Consider the following 17,266-nt stretch of genomic DNA (forward strand, 5'->3'; position numbering starts at 1 on the left):
GACACATCTTATGACACTTGGGATGTGGACACATTGTTTGGTGCCCAGTCAAAGTCTTCTAAGTATGGATTGCTTATTGAATTCTTTAGACTAGACATGAAGCCAGCCGAATACATCCCTGGCATCTCATCTGAACTACATGGAAATTCTTCTAACCCAGCTTGTAAGAATAAATCTGAAAATGGATGAAGATATGTGTATTGGTGTCTTGTTAAAAAGTTTGCCTCTAGATTATGATAATGTCTCAACCACCTTAATCAACATGCCAAACCCTATATTGGTTGATATTAAGGCCTCCTTGTTAGAAGAAGATTAAAGAAAAAGAAGAAACTGCAAAAGATGGAAAACTGTTGTATGTCAGTATCAGGAACAAAGGCAAAAGGGACCAACTAATTTGTGACTTTTGTAAAAAGATTGGACACACTGAGAAGTTTTGTCATGCTAGAAAGAGGTCTCAAAATGCTTGTCTTGCAGCGGTGACAGAAGAAGAAGACTATGGAGCAAAAGAAGAAGAAGACCATCAAGAGCAGAAGGACAAGCCTCACCAATCCTTCTATTCCAAGTTTTCTGATAGACTTTTCTTAAGCATTGTATGTACTTATCTCTAAATGCTCCTTTCATAAGCCATGAAGAACTCCTCATGTAATTTGTGCATAACAGCCTCTACACACTTAGTGAAGCCTTGTAACAGCCCCTAGATGTTTTTAGTACCCATAGTCTTTTTTGTGAAAGTCTCTAGATGATTATCATGTTTATGGCATACTCATGCTTAGCAAGGTTCTACTCATGATAGCCTCTGTACACTTAGTGCCTTTCCATGGTTGTGATTGAGGGGGGATATTGAGAGTTTGGCAATCACACTCGTTTGTATGTCTCTTTGTATGGAGCTGTAAGGCAAGAGACATGTAACCAGTCTTGAATCCCATATGCACAGTGAGACAAAATGCCACCATCCAACTATTATAAAGCATTGTAGTTGATGCTTTGGATGTTGTGCTAAAAGAAAGCTTAAGTGAGTGTAGGATGCAGTGGAAGACTTGAAAAAATATGGCTAAGCCTAAAGGAAATGTAGCCTAACTAGATTAAGGTGCCTAAGAATAATCTAGGACTCTAATAGACTAGCCTAGGGGAAGGTAAGGACCAAACTAGTCAAGAGGCATGGACTAAGGCGGAAATTCAAGATCCACCGCATCGATGGCCAGCCATGACTACAAATACTAGGGGGTGGAGAAATTGTGCTACCTCCCAACAGAAGATCTTCTCTCAATCTCCTTGGAGTGGCACTACCATTGTCGAAAGGGGCTAAGGTTGGTTGAGGAATGTGGATTGGATTCCGCTTTGGTGTGGGAAGAAGACTCTTAGTTGGGGATGAGGTGATTTTGGGTGTGGGTCTAAGACCCTTAGCCTTTGAGTGATTGATGGTCAAGTTTTTGGAAAGATATACAAAACCTATTCTTTTAAGGCAAGAAGTGTGAAGAGGGTCTATGTGAGGGTTTGAGTGTACCTCTCCCTTTTTTCTTCTAAGGAGACTGATCATCAGTACCGGAATGTGGTTTGTGCTTAGGGTCAATTGAGGAAGGTAGAATTGGATCTAAATATAGAGCTGATTCCTTTCCACTCCTTGTTTCCTTCAAAGGAGGTGACTCATCCGCATAGGATGGGATTCATGCGTTTGAGTAACCAAAGAGGGCGGTATAATGTGCAGGAGGGGGATTCCCCACACAATAGAACTAGAGGACAAAGTAACACACTTGAGGGTGTATATGTAAGGCATAGTGGTTAAGGGTGGTATTCTCACTAACAATGTATTAGGGTGCAAAGTGGTATAATTCCAAGTGTCTAATGATGGCCTAAAGCCTTGATGTGCATAAGAAACAATGTGCGCTATGATTGGATAATCTATTGTAGGTCTAAAGTAAGGATCTAGATTGAAAGAAGAGAAAGCTAACTGTGAAGTGAATGTGGGACGGAAGGGCGGGAAATGTAAAGGTGAATGGGAAGTATCAAACTCCTACTTAAATGAAAGAGAGAAAGAAGGATTACCTTGTGGAATATCTCTAAACATAGAGTTTTTTTCAAAACCATAACATTACCAATCTAGTTCTCCATGATGACTTATACTTGGTTCTTGCAGAATAGGGGAGGTATAGACAAAATTAGACTCACATAGAAATGGATTGTACAAACTTGCACTGGGCTTGACTGTGAAGAGTTTGAACCTTTGGCTGTGTCTTGAGTGGATAGTCTTTCCTCAACTAAAAGGTGATTAGTCTCATTAGTAGAGTGCTCCAACTAAGATGAACTTTGTGAAAGAGTATGAGACCAATAAGAGTTGGGTCTCAATGAGTGATCCCTACATGAAAAGTTAGTAGATGTGTTGACCTCCAAATCAAGACTATAATGCCTCCTGAAGGCCTCCATTGAAGAATTAGCTTGAGAAAGCATTAGAGGATCTGAAGATGGAGTTGTTTGAGCCATCATGAATCCGTTAGGTGGTGTTCATGTATCTCGCATAAAACCAGGCTCTCCCCAATAGCCACAGGATACTCTTTAAATCGTAATGCAATAAACGCAAACCTTAAATGCAAAACACAAAACGCAAAATCATAAACACAAATAGAGAAGAAAGAGAACTTTGAAGTGAAGGAATCAATGCTGTAAATGAATTAGAGAATGTATAGAATGGTCAAGGGAAGAGTTGTCCAATAGTTGATGGGTCTCATGGGAGTGGGCTGAGAGAGGTGTCGATGTTTGTCATCCATCGGAGATGGATCCCAAGTGCAATAACCACCAGTTAGAGCAAGGGCTGATGATGAAAGGTGTGAAAACAGAAAACCGACCTGCTGTAGATGCAAATTATATCGGCCTGATGTTGGAAATGGAAGGGCAACATGTTGGAAACCAAAACACTGCAGTCCTTGGGATTGGAACTGGTAAACACAGCAATGTAATTGCCTAAAGATGACGGCAGCTCATCATTGGCAGCAGTGGGAGGCTGGGCGACAATGGTAGACCATATAGTAGTGATTGTTGGGGGTTGGATAGCTAGTGGTAGAGGGATGATGCTTGAAACCTGCAAGACAAGGATTGGTTGAATGGTGGGCGGCCTGTCTATTTATAGATGTAGAAGGATCCGTCCAAATTAGTGTTTTGCTTATGGGACATAGAAACTCTCTAGGACTGCACCCAGTTTAATGAAAGTTTTGGTAATTTACCTGTTTTTTGGAGTGTTTTATAGAGCTAATAAGTTTGTTTATGATTTTTAGCTCAATAGGGCATACGAAGGTGGTCTAGTAGGGTTACCCTAGGCCTTGAAATGACTCGTCCACAGCTAGCGGTGAGTGCATTATCTATTTTGTTTAGGCATATTCTACCAAATTGGTCTAGTATTTTTAGTTTCATTTGAAGAAGGGGAAATACTTTTTTTAGGACTTGCCTTCCATTCTTGAGAGGCCACCTTTTGATTTTCCCTTTGTAGAAGTGAAAACTAGAGCCATCTTTGAAGATAGCAATAGGAAAGAGGTCTTCTTGTGGAATTGTTCTTGCAGTGGAGTGTAATACAGTAGCTAATATTCTAATTCATATAAAGGTTGGCAATCTGGCAATGTGATTACTTACTACATAGAGTGGAAGTAAATGAGGTGTGGCTTGTTTAAAAATAATGTGACTCGATCATCTTTGGACTTAGGTAAGCCAATGGTGGCGATTGTCATGAGTAAGTACTTTTATTTGACTAACTTGACTTTTAGATCATTAATATCCCTAATGAAGAGATCTTGGAGCTCATGATCAAAATTGTTGAATGGAGTTTGATCTCTTGTTGCATAGCAGCCAATGAGATGATTCCAATGATCAGATGCTAGGGGAAAGGGCTGTAGTTGGGACTGAAATTCAAGTAACGACCCTTGCATTAACTTGACATTCATTGTAGCATTGCAAGCCTTTTGTTGATGGACAAGATTAGGGTGGGAAAGTCAAGGATTGGGTGTCAGTTCTAGTTGGTGGCACACAGTTGGGTATTGAGCCTTGACCTTGGTAGATGATGGATTGATATGAGCCGAGAGAGAAAATGTTAGCAGTAGAATGAGCTTCCAAAAGGCCACAGAGTTAGAGCTAGAGAGCAAGGGCCAAGACAAGTGCCAGTGAGTGTGAGCCAAGCTCATGCTTTCATCATGGATGAGCTCTTGCATCTTGCATATAGCGGTGGAGTTGTAGTAATGTAGGTGTTAATGCTGCTTGATGTTGTCCTCAATTTTGTTGCGCCTCAAGGATGGCAACCCAATGATTTATTTTTCCTTGTAGATGCAGCTATGTTTAGATTTTCGAGAGGCACTCCAGCCATGGAGGCCAACTGGGCATCTTAATAGATTTTCTGTGTTAGGATCATGGTAGAGAGAGAGGCCCTGATCTTCTTGCGCTGATGAAGACTTTAAAGTCTGCTTAAGAGGGTTAGATAGCAGCATTCCCTGCTATTTAGGAGCCTGTCGAATCGTACAACTTGTTAAAATTGGGCATTAGATGAATCAAGGATGTGGCCTATGGTGTATTCTCATTTCCATTGCCAAAACACATGGGCTTAAAATGCTTCATAGACCCACTGGGGGAAGGTACAGGCATTGTAACAACAGGTTCAGGCCCATGCATTCAAGATGATGTGCTCTTTCCTCAAAAAGGGATATCTCTTTCAAAGCTTACAAGCTAATTTTGAATGACCATGGCTGGACAAGCATGCTCATGCTCTTTGGCACTTGGATAAGTCACTAACATATTGGAAATCAGATCTCAGCAAAATTTATAAGATGAGTTGCCTTTGGGACAAAAAAGATATTTCTTTGGAGATGTATAATTGGAATGTTACAAGCTGGACAAAAATAAGCAGAATGCTGCATTGCCTCGCCTCATTTGTCTACAATACTCACAAGCTATCTGGACAATACTGTATCCAGTCTGGTATTGCCCAGTCACCAGTACTATTGCACAAGTTTTTGAATCAATTGCATAAGAGATATTCAACTCAGAGGAATCAGCAGATTCTCTTCTCAGTTATTAGACTCCCAAATCCTTTAATTGAGTTAGATTTTGGATTTTTTGTTTGAAGTACTTTGGTATTGCCAAGCATCTCTTCTAGGGAGCCACTGGAGATTGGGGACATTAGAGTGGTCTGGGCTTGCCTTCCACAGGCTCCACTTGTGTCTGTATTCATTCTTGTATGCTCAAATGTCATTTATGGTTTCAGCAATGCACCAATCTTTTGATGTGTATCTCAATTTTTCCTCCATGCTTCCCTCTTACCACATCTTTATCATCTTTGTGGTATTTGCTTTCTTCTCCCTCACTATTAGTTGCAAATTTGTGTTGTCGCTCCCTTGACCTTCTTGCTCTCTCATACGACAGTTTGCATGGTAGTGGCAACTCTAGATGGTAGGATGGTTGGTATAGTGGAGGTACTTCTGCGGCCATGCTTTGGTTGATGGCATTGCTATGGTGCTGCAGCATCTCTATATCTATTGGTTTGGAGGAGCAGGCATGGTTTTACGTCTACATCCTAGCCTGCATAGCACATTTGGAGAACTTCATCCACCAAGTACATGCCACTTTGAGGAGATCTTTCTTTCAGTACTTGGCAGATTGGAGCTATGTTGATGAGTTACTGAGGCTGCTACATGGTGAATCCATGCTTATTCTGCAGGTATCATTGTGCTTATTGGGTGTTTTTTCTTCAGAGGACTTTACAGATGTGGGCTCTCTATTTTTGAACTAAATATGATTTGAGCTTTTCTATCTAAGGCACTAGTCTTTAAGAAGACTTTCAGGTATTAGCTTTTGTCTTCAGCTGTGGGCTAGCCCCATTGTCTTTATCTTCATAAGTTCGTTGACTACATACGACTCTAGTGGAGACTTCACATGTCCTTACTGTCCAAGGCAGCATGTTCAGTTGCAGAATGTGTTGGAGTTGTGTGGGATTCCCAAGCATATGTACTTTTGAGCCCATCAGATTGTCCAATTGATCAGTCTTTCATTTTTTGGAGGTTTGGTCCATTTCTAATTTCCATCCCCTTGTTATGGAGATCCACTTATGTCCATTAGACACCCTTTTAGTCTTAACATTTCACAATGTATGTCTCAATGTCTCTCAGGTTTCTTCTTCATTTTTCCCTCTCTCTGCTGTCTTCATTTTTGGTAGAGGATTTATATATTCCTAGGAGCTGAGTCATTTCATATCTAAGGATGAGATCTGGTTCCACCACTAAGCACGAAGAGACAAACTCTCCATTAGTCTAAATGAGCTTTACATTGTATGCTTTGAGCCTAGGACATAAGGATATATTTTTTTTCATTAACTATCTACTGTTTTGAATCTTTTTCTAGGAAGTGTCCTTCACATTCCACTGTTGGCAAGTTGCGCTATACTTGATAAGCCTGTTGTTGGAAATATTTTCAGTTTAGATGAAATGTTGTATTATGTCATTTTCTCACACACACATCTATTGTTCATTCTGCAGGAATATATTGTGCAGAATTTGCATGATGATGACCCTTCTCCAGCCCTTGACCCTAGACACATCAGTGAATTGAGGATGCTTGGACTTTATTGATTATATGTATATTTGGGAAAGACAACATTCATTCTGTAAAATGTTGAGTCTATACCAGATGCATTCATCATTAACGAGTCTCTGTTGCATATTTCTGAGAAAGTAAACAGAATTAAAATAAGCAGTGGTTTAGTTCTTTTGTGGATCTAAGGACAAAAGTAAACAGAATTATAAATGAGAATAAATAGTAGTTTACTGTTTTTCATGGATCTGAGAAGCCCCTTTTGGTCTAATGAAATAAACATACTTGAATGCATAATATTTTCATGCGGCAATCAAATGTCACATTTAGAGGTTATAAAAGTATGATTCGAGTATGATTAGGCCCTAGGGCTGAATCATTTGTTGCCCTAATTTTAAAAAATGTAACAATGTATCTAGTTCTAGTAATTTATACCAAATTGAGCCATGGAACTAAGAAGCTAAATGAAAATTAGAATTTCATTATCTTTATAATTCTAAATTCTACAAAATAGTCACTACCATTGAAGCTTTCAATGATCATGATGCAACATTGATCAACCAAAAAAATTTCAGAGGATGATTTCTAATAATTTGAGTTGAGATACAATTGAATCACTGATGGCTATAGCTTGCAAGTGAAATAAATCTGAACAAGGATGAATAGAGGCATGAGTCCTTAATCTAGACTTGCAAGTCTTTGGGAACGGTCATAAATGTCAAAAGGTTATATAATAGTAGTACAAGCAAACTAAATAGGAAAACATTTTCTCCTTGGCACTTGCTCTTTGCAAGTTTTGAATGATAAAGTCAAAGCACGTGTCAAAATAAATTTGAAAGATACATTTATTTTGGGCTTTATCAAATTATTTAGGGTACTTATAATTGTGCCCAAGGATATCATATTTATTTTTATGCCATTTTGTGAGAGTCCAATTCACTCTTGCAAACAATAATATTTGTTGAGAATGTATTCATCAATCCTAAATTTTCATGCATATAAGACATGAAAATGAATGATGCAAATTACTTGTGTATGTGTAAACTTGAAATATAAGTCTTTTTCGCTTCTATTTGTCTTGTGCAACCATTGCTTGAGTGTAGGAGAGCAAGTGGGAGTATGCGCAAGAGTGAGGTCTTGGCATGGTAAAGCTCTTCCCAATTTCTTGCATTCTCTCCATCCCATATTGGTAAGAGCTTAAGTTAGGATGTATGTGAGGATTGACTTATGAGAGTGAGGTACTTGCTAGGGTGAAACGTTCTCTTTCTTCTTTTTGTCATTTTTCCAAATTTTCTTCTCTCAATGGTGGCATGGTTAAGCAAGTGTAAAGGGATTGAATTGCTGCCTTTGGAGTGAAACACATAAATTGTGGAGCGATTGTTGAGTCTTTGAACTTTGGACTACAATGTTAAGGTAAGCCAATAAATTCACTATATCTTGATACTGGTCTATATTCTTTGCTTTCATGGGTAGGAAGAAAGGATGCATAGTTAGTTGTTGAGAGTGGAGCTTGATATGTCTATATAAAAGTTGGCTAAGGAGGTTGAGGCTTTTGTAAGAATAGTAGTTTTGTTCAATGTCTTGATTGTTGTATGTTTAGCCCAAAATTTTGCTTTCATTTTTAGGACCAAGGATAGAAACAATCACCGAGGTTCTTACTTTCTTATTATGTGGTAGAATAGGAGGCTAGTATCAACCATCAAGGTTCTTACTCTCTTACCGTGTGGTGGAATAGGAGGCTTGTTTGCTTGAGTGGAATGTGGATTGGTGTGCTTTTAGCTCTATATTTTGCTTTTGTTTCTAGGATGAAGGATAGAGTCAACTAGCAAGGTTCTTATTCTTTTATTGTGTGGTGGAATAGGAAGCGGACTCTACTGAGGTTTTTACTCTCTTACTGTGTGGTGGAATATGAGGCTTGTTCGCTTGAGTGAAAAGTGGATTGGTTGTGCATTTCGCCTAGCAATATTTTGCTTTTCTTTCTAGGAGGAAAGATAGAGTCAACTACCCAAGTTCTTATTCTCTTATTGTGTGCTAAAAATAGGAGGCTTATCCGCTTGAGTACGGAGTGCATTGGTAAGTTGATCTTCCATACTCATGACTTGCTTATTGTGAAACATATGGAGCTAGATTAGGAAGGTTGAATCAATGAGGAATGGGTTCGATGAATTGAGATTGAGTATGATAGAATAGGATTAGAGGAAAGAAAACACGAAATGAAACTCAAACACCATATTGAAAAATATGAGAATTTTCCATAAGTTTGGGGCACATGATCGAATCTTTGGATTTATCATAACTTGAACACTATAACTTCAAATCGAGCGCTTTATAGCTTAATAGATTTCATTTTTCAAGTGCTTTCGAGTGATAAGTCACATCATATGATTTTGAGAAACTTATGCGGATGTTATTTGAGTGTCACATTTTTAAATATTCAAAAAATAAAAATTGAAAGATTCTCAAGCTCACTAATATTGTGATCTTAGAAAACACTAACAAACTCAAAAGAATACAAGTCTTCCATATTCTTGTCCGCATGACATCATCAGACATGCATTGAACGCATTTTATTGTATGTGGGTAAACATGCATAGTGGACAAACAAGCATAGTTAGTATGACCCTTGGTTTTAGTGTGGCTTGAGGAAAGCGATTAAAAGCATGCCCAAAAGAAACAAAAAGCAATAGTATATATATGCCTTCTCTTGGGTGAGAGTGGTGTAAAAGCACATTATCATATTGATAGGCATCACTCCATAATGTAGAAGAGCAAGCATCCAACACATTCGGAGCATCAAGCAAGCAAAGCATTCACAGCAAAGCAAGCATTCCAACCGTCAAAGCAAAGCCTTATTTGTAAAACTGTTGAATGTGTGATTAAGTAGGAGTATCGACAAGAAGAAGAAGAAGAGGAGAGAAGAAAGCTATGACTGCACAATCCATGACTGAGGATGATGACCAGACGAAGAGGCGGATGCCCGACAGCTGAACCACCTCATCGAGAAGAAGAAGAAGAAGAAGGAAGAGGAGCAGGAGCAGCAGCAGCAGCAGCACAGCAAGAGAGAAGAAAGCTATGACTGCACAATCCATGACTGCGTGTAGCCATGGATGATGACCAGACGAACAGGCGGATGCCCGACAGCTGAACCACCTCATCCCACGTACACTTTCACTCGTGCACGCAGCACAGACGACCCTGCACGGCGCACTCCCACACATGCATGCACTGGCACTCACTTACTTTCACACACATACGTAGGCACACGTACTCACTCGTACACACATACATGCCCATGCATTCATGCTCGGCCGTATACACACGTTCGATCATACACTCGTCGGCCCCCGTACCGTCGCACGTACATATGCCCACACGTAATTACACACATACATAGACTCATTCGTATATGCACACACAATCGCTCATCCATACACGCACACGTACTTGTAAGTTGTATATACCAGCTTACTCGTGCACACATATATGAATACACACATGTGCTCATACACTATTATTACACACGCTTCTTCTTTGCATTGCTTAAGCTCCTAGGACTCTATTCTTAAATAGCTTCATGGACATCAGCAAGGTCATACGTCTTTCATAAAGGGCCATCGAAGATAGCGACATGGCACCATCCATGACACTTGGAATGTAAGTTAGGTTATTTAGTTTAGTAATAATTTGGTCACTTGGTTTTGTAGGTAATAGTCGATGTCATCCCTTTCAAATATGTTTTTCTTACTTCTTTGGTAACTTATTGGAAATGTTAGTGCGGCCTTAATGGCTCCTTGTAGATTTAGTTTGCCAAGACTAAATGTGTATAGTGGCATTATTACCATTTGTAATGGCTATGATCTGCTTTTTGTTTACTTTCTTAGTTGAAACACACACACACACATACACACTCCATACTTGCATTGCATGTACTTATGCAAACACTAATACACATGCGCACACTACAGACTCACTCGCAGACATTTACAATCATATGCACACACTCACACATACATTGATATGCATGTACTCAAATACACATATGGTCACTCATATACATATGTCTTCGTGCACACACACTAACAAACACATACTCACTCACACATATTAACCTATATCACTCATGTAGTTACACATACATGATAAAATATACCAATGACACATAGCCATAGTCTTTGGCTCACTTAGACACTCGTATTGACACACCATCACACTCTTAAAGATAAGCACTTGTATACACACATGTATACTCACAAATACACATAGTTGCATACACCCATTCACTTACTTGTAGACATAGGACACATATCCCCCCCCCCCCCCCCCCAAAAAAAAAATAGGGACACTGATTAGTATGAGAATTTACACACCTAGGCATAAATGTACTTGACATAGAGACATTAACATGCTTGTAGACTATACACACATTCCCATAGGTCATCAAACCCTAGGGTCAATCAAGGTCTTCTAGAGCCCACACACACCCAGGTGTACAACATTGTTCACTATTCCCGAGATATGGAAACTTCTTAGCCCTTGGACCACACCCTTAGGTACACACCTTGCATAAGCACAATAAGACAAGGTACTGCATACTTGGACATTGTACAAACTTATTATCAAGATTCCATCATGGATAGTCTTGCACTTAGCCCTTGAGACCACATCTTATGCACTTAATTGAGTATACCTCCTTAATAGTGTATTAGATGAGCCTGAGGTATTCGAACCTATGATCCAAACTACAACCATAGCCCACCTTTAATAAAACCTAGCCTCTTCTTTTAGGTTATCCTCATAGGCACTTGGGTTAGCACCAGACTGCTAGTATCACACTGAAGGGAGCTCTCTAGCTCAACCCCCGAGACCTACGAACCGCTTATTGGTTAAGCGTTCCAAGCCAAGCGGCCATGGCCACCTCTCACATAGCTGACGTGCTATCCCTATCCATGGGGTGTAGTGAGCTTACCTTGATGCTCGATCAAGTACCCTCCTCTTCCTTGCACGCCGGTAGCTCCGCAATCCTTGAGGCAAGCTCAAGCAACCTCAATCCCTCTCCGTTAAGCTCCATCCTCCATAGCCACGCGAGACAAAAGTATTGTCTTGCACTTTTTCTCGTGTGCCTTTTTCCTTGATTTAGGACTCTTTTGCGCTTCTTGTGTTTCCATGTTTTTCTTGGCACGCCTTTGTCTTTTGCTTTAGATTTTCCAGATTTTTCACCTTATTTGTCTGAGGGTTAACATTACCCCCCCTCTTAAATGAGTGTCAATCCCACGGCACTGATGCAGTGGTTGGAAGGGGTGATGAGTGTAGCCAGATCGATTTTTTGAGTTTGTATACGAGCCCTGGTTGAAGGTGTACTGGAGGGATTTATACCTTCGAAAGGCTTTTTGAGTTTGGATACGAGCCTTGGTTGAAGGTGTGTTGGAGGGATTTATGCCTTTGAAATTAAAGATAAAGTTGGAGAAATCCTTACATGGAGAGAGGCGGATGTGCGGATCCATCTTTGAAATTGAAGATAAAGTTGGAAAAATCCGTTGTTTAACCCTCATGGCTACCTTCTCCTGCGTTATTCCAAATGAGCTTCTTCATTCAGTTTTTGAATGGGGCTGCCTTGATGTGCCTCTATCTTGGTTTGCCTTCATGGGAACGTTGTCACATAAAATGGCCCCTCTTGTAAGTGGTTGCTAGTCTCGAGACATTGTGGTTTTGAGTTGATGAGGGTTCGATGAGGAAGGGCGGACGTGAGTCGATGATGACGGGGTTGCAGAGGAATTGAGCTTGGGAAGAAACAAATCACCCGGTTAAGGTGGTGGGGGTCAGAGGTGTATTGCATGGACGATGGGGCTGCCGAAGTCAGTGGTTGGTTGATGCCTTTTGTTTGTACCTGGAAAGAAAAGAAGGTGCACTACTTGGCAATGTCTCTGCCTTACCGTGGAGTGCGTGTTGCATGTGTTTGTGGAATTGGGAGATGGGTCTAGCGCCCTCGGTCGTGTCCCACACTTGAGGACCCATTTCTTCGTGCATCGTTGTATATGCGGTGCGTCACTTAGGGAGACATGTCTGGGAGAATGTCATGCCCTTGATATGCCGTAAGCATGTACAGTGGGGGATGGTGCTAGGTATGGAAACCCTAGGTGCAGTGATGGTGGCACTCAAGGTGCTTTTGGGAGGATTCAGTGTTCCCACTTTTTTTTTTTGGAGTAGATGATTATAGCCGGCATTTTGATGCAAGGGGTTCTCTTGGGCTCTACCTTGATCTTCCTTTGACGATTCACGAGGTGGTCTTAGAGATTTAGTAAAAAGGTGTGGCTCTACAGGTATTTCTTGATGTTAGCCTTTGCATTAAGAGGTGTGGTTGACAAGAAAGGATGATTGCACCTCGTAAAGTGACTATTGCTCATGTCTTCAAGGATCCTCATACAAAACGAGGGAAGCAGGGTTGCCCTAATCATGAGCCTAGCCATAGCGCAACTATCTATTCCTAAGTTAATGTCAAAAAAGAGTGGGGGAAGGTGGGCTTCCTCAGCTGCTAGCTTTTGTTTAAGCAAAAACCTAATGATCCTAAGGTTATTACAAGTAGTTATGAAGGTTGGGTTCAAGGGTAGGAATAGAAATCCTCGAGGAAGCGGTTGATGGATGGATGAGCACAAGTCCCTTGCTTTAAAGGTCATGTATTCCTCGAGAGTTGCTGCATTGATGTTGTAGATCTTTGGGAAGTCATACTTGCCATGCACCCCCTATCGTAATCCACTTCGTGTTTGCGAGGATAGGGCATGTAGATAGGATCATTCCGTTCTTCCTGCAGCGTGCCGCAGAAGGCCGTCCATGCATCAAATTTGGTTTCCCAAATCCTCCTCCACCACTTTGGTTTTGCCTCGTAACCTGGACGGTTTTGGAAACTTGATAGACCTTATCTTGCCAGTAGTCCATGGGTTCCCACCTCCATTGTTGTGTGATTACGATGCTCCGCTCCTCGACCCATCGGTTCGCTAGAGTATTACCCAAACGAATGATCCTTTCCACTATCTCCAGGGGTAAGACTTGGTCCAAGGCTCGTGGGTAGAGGAAGGAGAACTCGAAGGGTCGAGATTAAAGCTCCCACTATTGCCAGATAGTCAGCTCACGTGGCCAGTTGACGAGATGGTGATTCTCACGTAGTGGCATGGGCTCGTCATCAAGAAGCTGTTGTGGCCGTGCTTCCGCTCTTTGCTGGGCTTGCTCCACAAGTTCCTATCTTCTTCTTCTTGCAAAAATAACGCACTCGGGAACCTAGGCACCCTCTAGCTCGTCTAGGGGTAGATCGGACTGGGCTCTCTGATTTGTGGTTCTTCTTCGAATGCTTACTCAAAGTCCGACCCTTCCTCAATGTCTTATTCCATTGTGGGTTGGGGACTGGAGGTGGATGGGGCTTCTCTTGTTCGTTGAAGCCGAGTTCCGTGAGCTCATCGGTGGAGAGGCCGGCTTATCGCAAGTAGCTGCATTGCTGCTCCTTGTTTATGCTTGTATCGGTTGGGAGTGCGCACTCTTGCAGGTCATACCTTAAAGCTATGGTTGTCAATTTCAACTTCCTTTTCATTCTCTCCACTGAATCCTTGCCTTCAACTTGTGTGACATGAAGCACAGTGCTAAAAAAGGATTGCCTTTGCATGTTGGAGCATGCTTCAGCGGCCTCAGCTTTGGATTTTGTGAGCACCCTCTCGCACTTCGCCACTGTCATGCATTCTGTTAACCCTCGCACTCTTTTAAAGTTGCGCCTCGCCCATTGATGTGCCTTCTCTTTCAGATCTTCCTTGCCCCTTTCCATCTCCTCTTGAGACAACATCGTTACCATCTACTGCTACTCATCGCACACTTCTAGCATTTGGGTCTTCTCTTTATCCCGGCAGTTTAGCTACTCTTCGGTTATTCTTCTACCTTGATCAGCCACCACGAAGAACTACTGGTGGGCCTCTGCGAGCCTTTCTGATAGATCTTTAGTAGTTTGCACGTGGCTTTCTAGCTCCTCCACGTGTAGTTTTCTTTCGGTCATGGCCATGGCCATTAGTCCCTCCACTTCCCTGCTGGGAATTTTGCAAGTTGTCCTACAGGCTCCTAGTGGCTTCTTCTATGGCCCCTTCCTTCTCGTTCTTCAACATGACTTCTATCTCTCTCTCTAGCCTTCCTTGCTCCTCCATTACCGACCACAGCCTGAATACCAAGGGCATCCTCCTCTTCTTGGCGTCGTTCTTATGATGTCTAGTCTCCTTATCACTGGCTCTCCCGTAGTTCTGCATACATCACTTCCACCCGTGCCATTCGTTGCTAGAGCTCAACATATTGTTGGATGAGCAACTTGTGGCCCCGTTGCTCCGCCACTAGGTCATAGGCTTCATCCTCTAGCCTTTTCCTTAGGCGATCTTCATTCTCTTGTGCCTCCTTTTCTTTGGCATTGAGTTGCTCTTTCAGGTTTCGAATTTCATTATGATGCTCCATGGCTTGCCGTGTTATCTCTAGCCTTAGAGCTATGGCAACTTCTCTTTCGGCCTTTAGTTCTACAGTTGTGGCCTTCTTCTCTTCCTTAGCCTTCTCTAGTTGGGCTAGGAGTTCAGCTATGTAGGCGTCATAGTCCCTAGCCGGGGCATTGTTGGCGGTGCTATGGTGGTGGATTCTTCCAACCTTTGCTGCTTTGGGTCTTGCCTTGACTCAATATCTGTGCAAGCGGTCTTTTGGCTCTTGCCCCTGGTACTATCTCTTGTACTTTCGTAACCAAGCATCATGGACATGAGCTGAGTGGTGTCCATGGTAGGCACTGGCTCCTGTGTTGTGGACGTGGTGGCGGCGGTCTAAGGTGTGAGAGTCGAAGGGAGGGGATGCAACGGGGCCTTGCCCTTTCCTGCAACAACTGGGGTTGCTTCAGCACTGCCGCTTGGTTTGCCTTCATGCCATGGGCTCAAGGTGGCCATTTCTCTAGGGCCGTGGGTCTCCTCTACAGACCTGTGCATGGCCTCTGCCATGTCTTCATTCTCCTTTCTCCTTAGCTCCTCCGCCTCTTCTTCCACTCTCCTCCTCTCCTCCTCAGCTCTTTGTGATTCTTCTCTCACTTTCTTCATTTCTTCCTCCTCTTTTCACCTTCGTTCTTCTTCTACCCTTTTGGATTCTTTTTTAGCTCTTTTAAGCTCTGCCCATTCTTCATCTCCTCTCTCCTTTGTTGATGGGGGTTCATGGCCTTCTTTGTTTCTTGCACCTTGGCCTCCTTCTGGGTAGTCTGCACTTCCTACCCTCCTCACTGATGGTTCTCTCGCTCGATTGCTCTACATCATGGTGCGGTGACTACTGGGGTATCTCTCCTATCTCCTCCTCAACTTCTTCTGCTCTCTTTATGGCCTCTTGGATGATAGCCACTAAGATTCTGCCGAATCTGATCGTGAAGGCCTTGGAGACAGGCTTCTTATGCGTTGATCTAGTTGTTGAGGCTAGGGACTCCCCTCCTATTGGTGTTGGGTTTGTGGCTAGGGTGGCGGCCAAGGTCTTAATGGGTTTTAAGACAAACCCATTTGAATCCACCTCTTCAAGGGACCCTATGGCTATGCTCTCCAGCAGTGGCACGCCAATCCTGTTCATCAATGCATAGTACCTCTGTCTGGAGAAGAGGGCATGGGCCATCTTTGCTTACATCCTCACTTCTCGGTTTGGGATGCCCTCTTCTCCAGCAGTGGCACGCCAATCCTATTCATCAATGTGTAGTATCTCTGTCCGGAGAAGAGGGCATGGGCCATCTTTGCTTGCATCCTCACTTCTCGGTCTGTAATGTCTTCCAGACTTATCCCGTCCACTGTGTGCACATCATTCTTATTCATACCGAACATTAACACGTCTCTTAGATGGCGTTTTTCTTTCTTGGGGGCAAAACCTAGGGCCTTCTCCACCATTGCAGCACTTAGGGGCACCTCCACTTGGCCTTCTCCTCCTCCTATCTCAATTGTTATTGTGCCATAGTTTCTTGCATCATCAAAGCTTCTCAAGAACTTTGCGCACATGCTGTAGTCAATTGCTTGCCCTACTTTCTCCATGTACTTCCGAAGGGCACATTTGTCCACCAAGTGCTTTACAACCAACTCTTCCAAGATGGTTTTGTCTAGATTCAGCATGTGCTTGAAGGTGAATTGACTGAAGCCCCTTGTTTCTATGCTTAGGCCGTATCTCATTCGTTCTTTCTCTATGAAGGGGAGTTTGTCACCTTTATCTTGCCCTGCCATTGTGGATACCTATCATTTACCATAGTCTAGCATTAGTATTCCTCAGATGGCTTTTCGATGACTAAGAAATTGATTTTGCTTCCATGAAGAAAATTAACAAGCTAAATTAAAGGCACGAAATTTTTGAACAACAGCCTATTCATTCCCACTCTTTCCTGCTTTTAACTTTGATTAAGTCTTTTTTTTCCCCTTCTTGTCTATGTTTTCTTAGTCACCTAATCACCTTACCCCCCTCGAGAAATGATGAGAATCCTCCCTAGGATTAGAGATGGGAGAGGGAAGGGCATTTAAACGCCATATGGTGCTATCTACTTTGGCATAATCTAATTGTAGAAATCAAGGTTGTATTTCGAGTGGACATGACGATGAGGGCTAACGCATACTTAGCTAATGTAAGTTAGGACATCGATTAGAAAATCACCCGAGTTAATGCGGCTAGCCACATGTAGTTCCTCTTCCATAAGGATGCAATC

The 17,266-nt window shown here is 42.2% G+C and overlaps 1 protein-coding gene across 3 annotated transcripts in view; it reads left to right on the forward strand.

Annotated features, from left to right (window-relative positions):
* Positions 1-6,805, forward strand: part of LOC148033045 (RING/FYVE/PHD zinc finger superfamily protein) — a 98,050-nt gene extending 91,245 nt beyond the window's left edge. For 2 of the 3 annotated variants that reach the window (XM_087683774.1, XM_087683775.1), the window contains 2 exons: positions 5,494-5,689; positions 6,504-6,805. In XM_087683774.1, coding sequence (XP_087539900.1) covers positions 5,494-5,643 — 150 coding nt within the window. In that variant the 3' untranslated portion in view covers positions 5,644-5,689; positions 6,504-6,805. The remainder of the gene's footprint in view (positions 1-5,493; positions 5,690-6,503) is intronic. The other variant, XM_087683776.1, reaches the window with a different exon arrangement.
* The last annotated feature ends 10,461 nt before the right edge of the window (positions 6,806-17,266 follow it).

The sequence above is a fragment of the Lygodium microphyllum genome, chromosome 8, assembly GCF_053477565.2.
Source record: "Lygodium microphyllum isolate KBCC chromosome 8, Lygodium_microphyllum_v1.1.10, whole genome shotgun sequence".
Taxonomy (NCBI): Eukaryota; Viridiplantae; Streptophyta; class Polypodiopsida; order Schizaeales; family Lygodiaceae; genus Lygodium; species Lygodium microphyllum.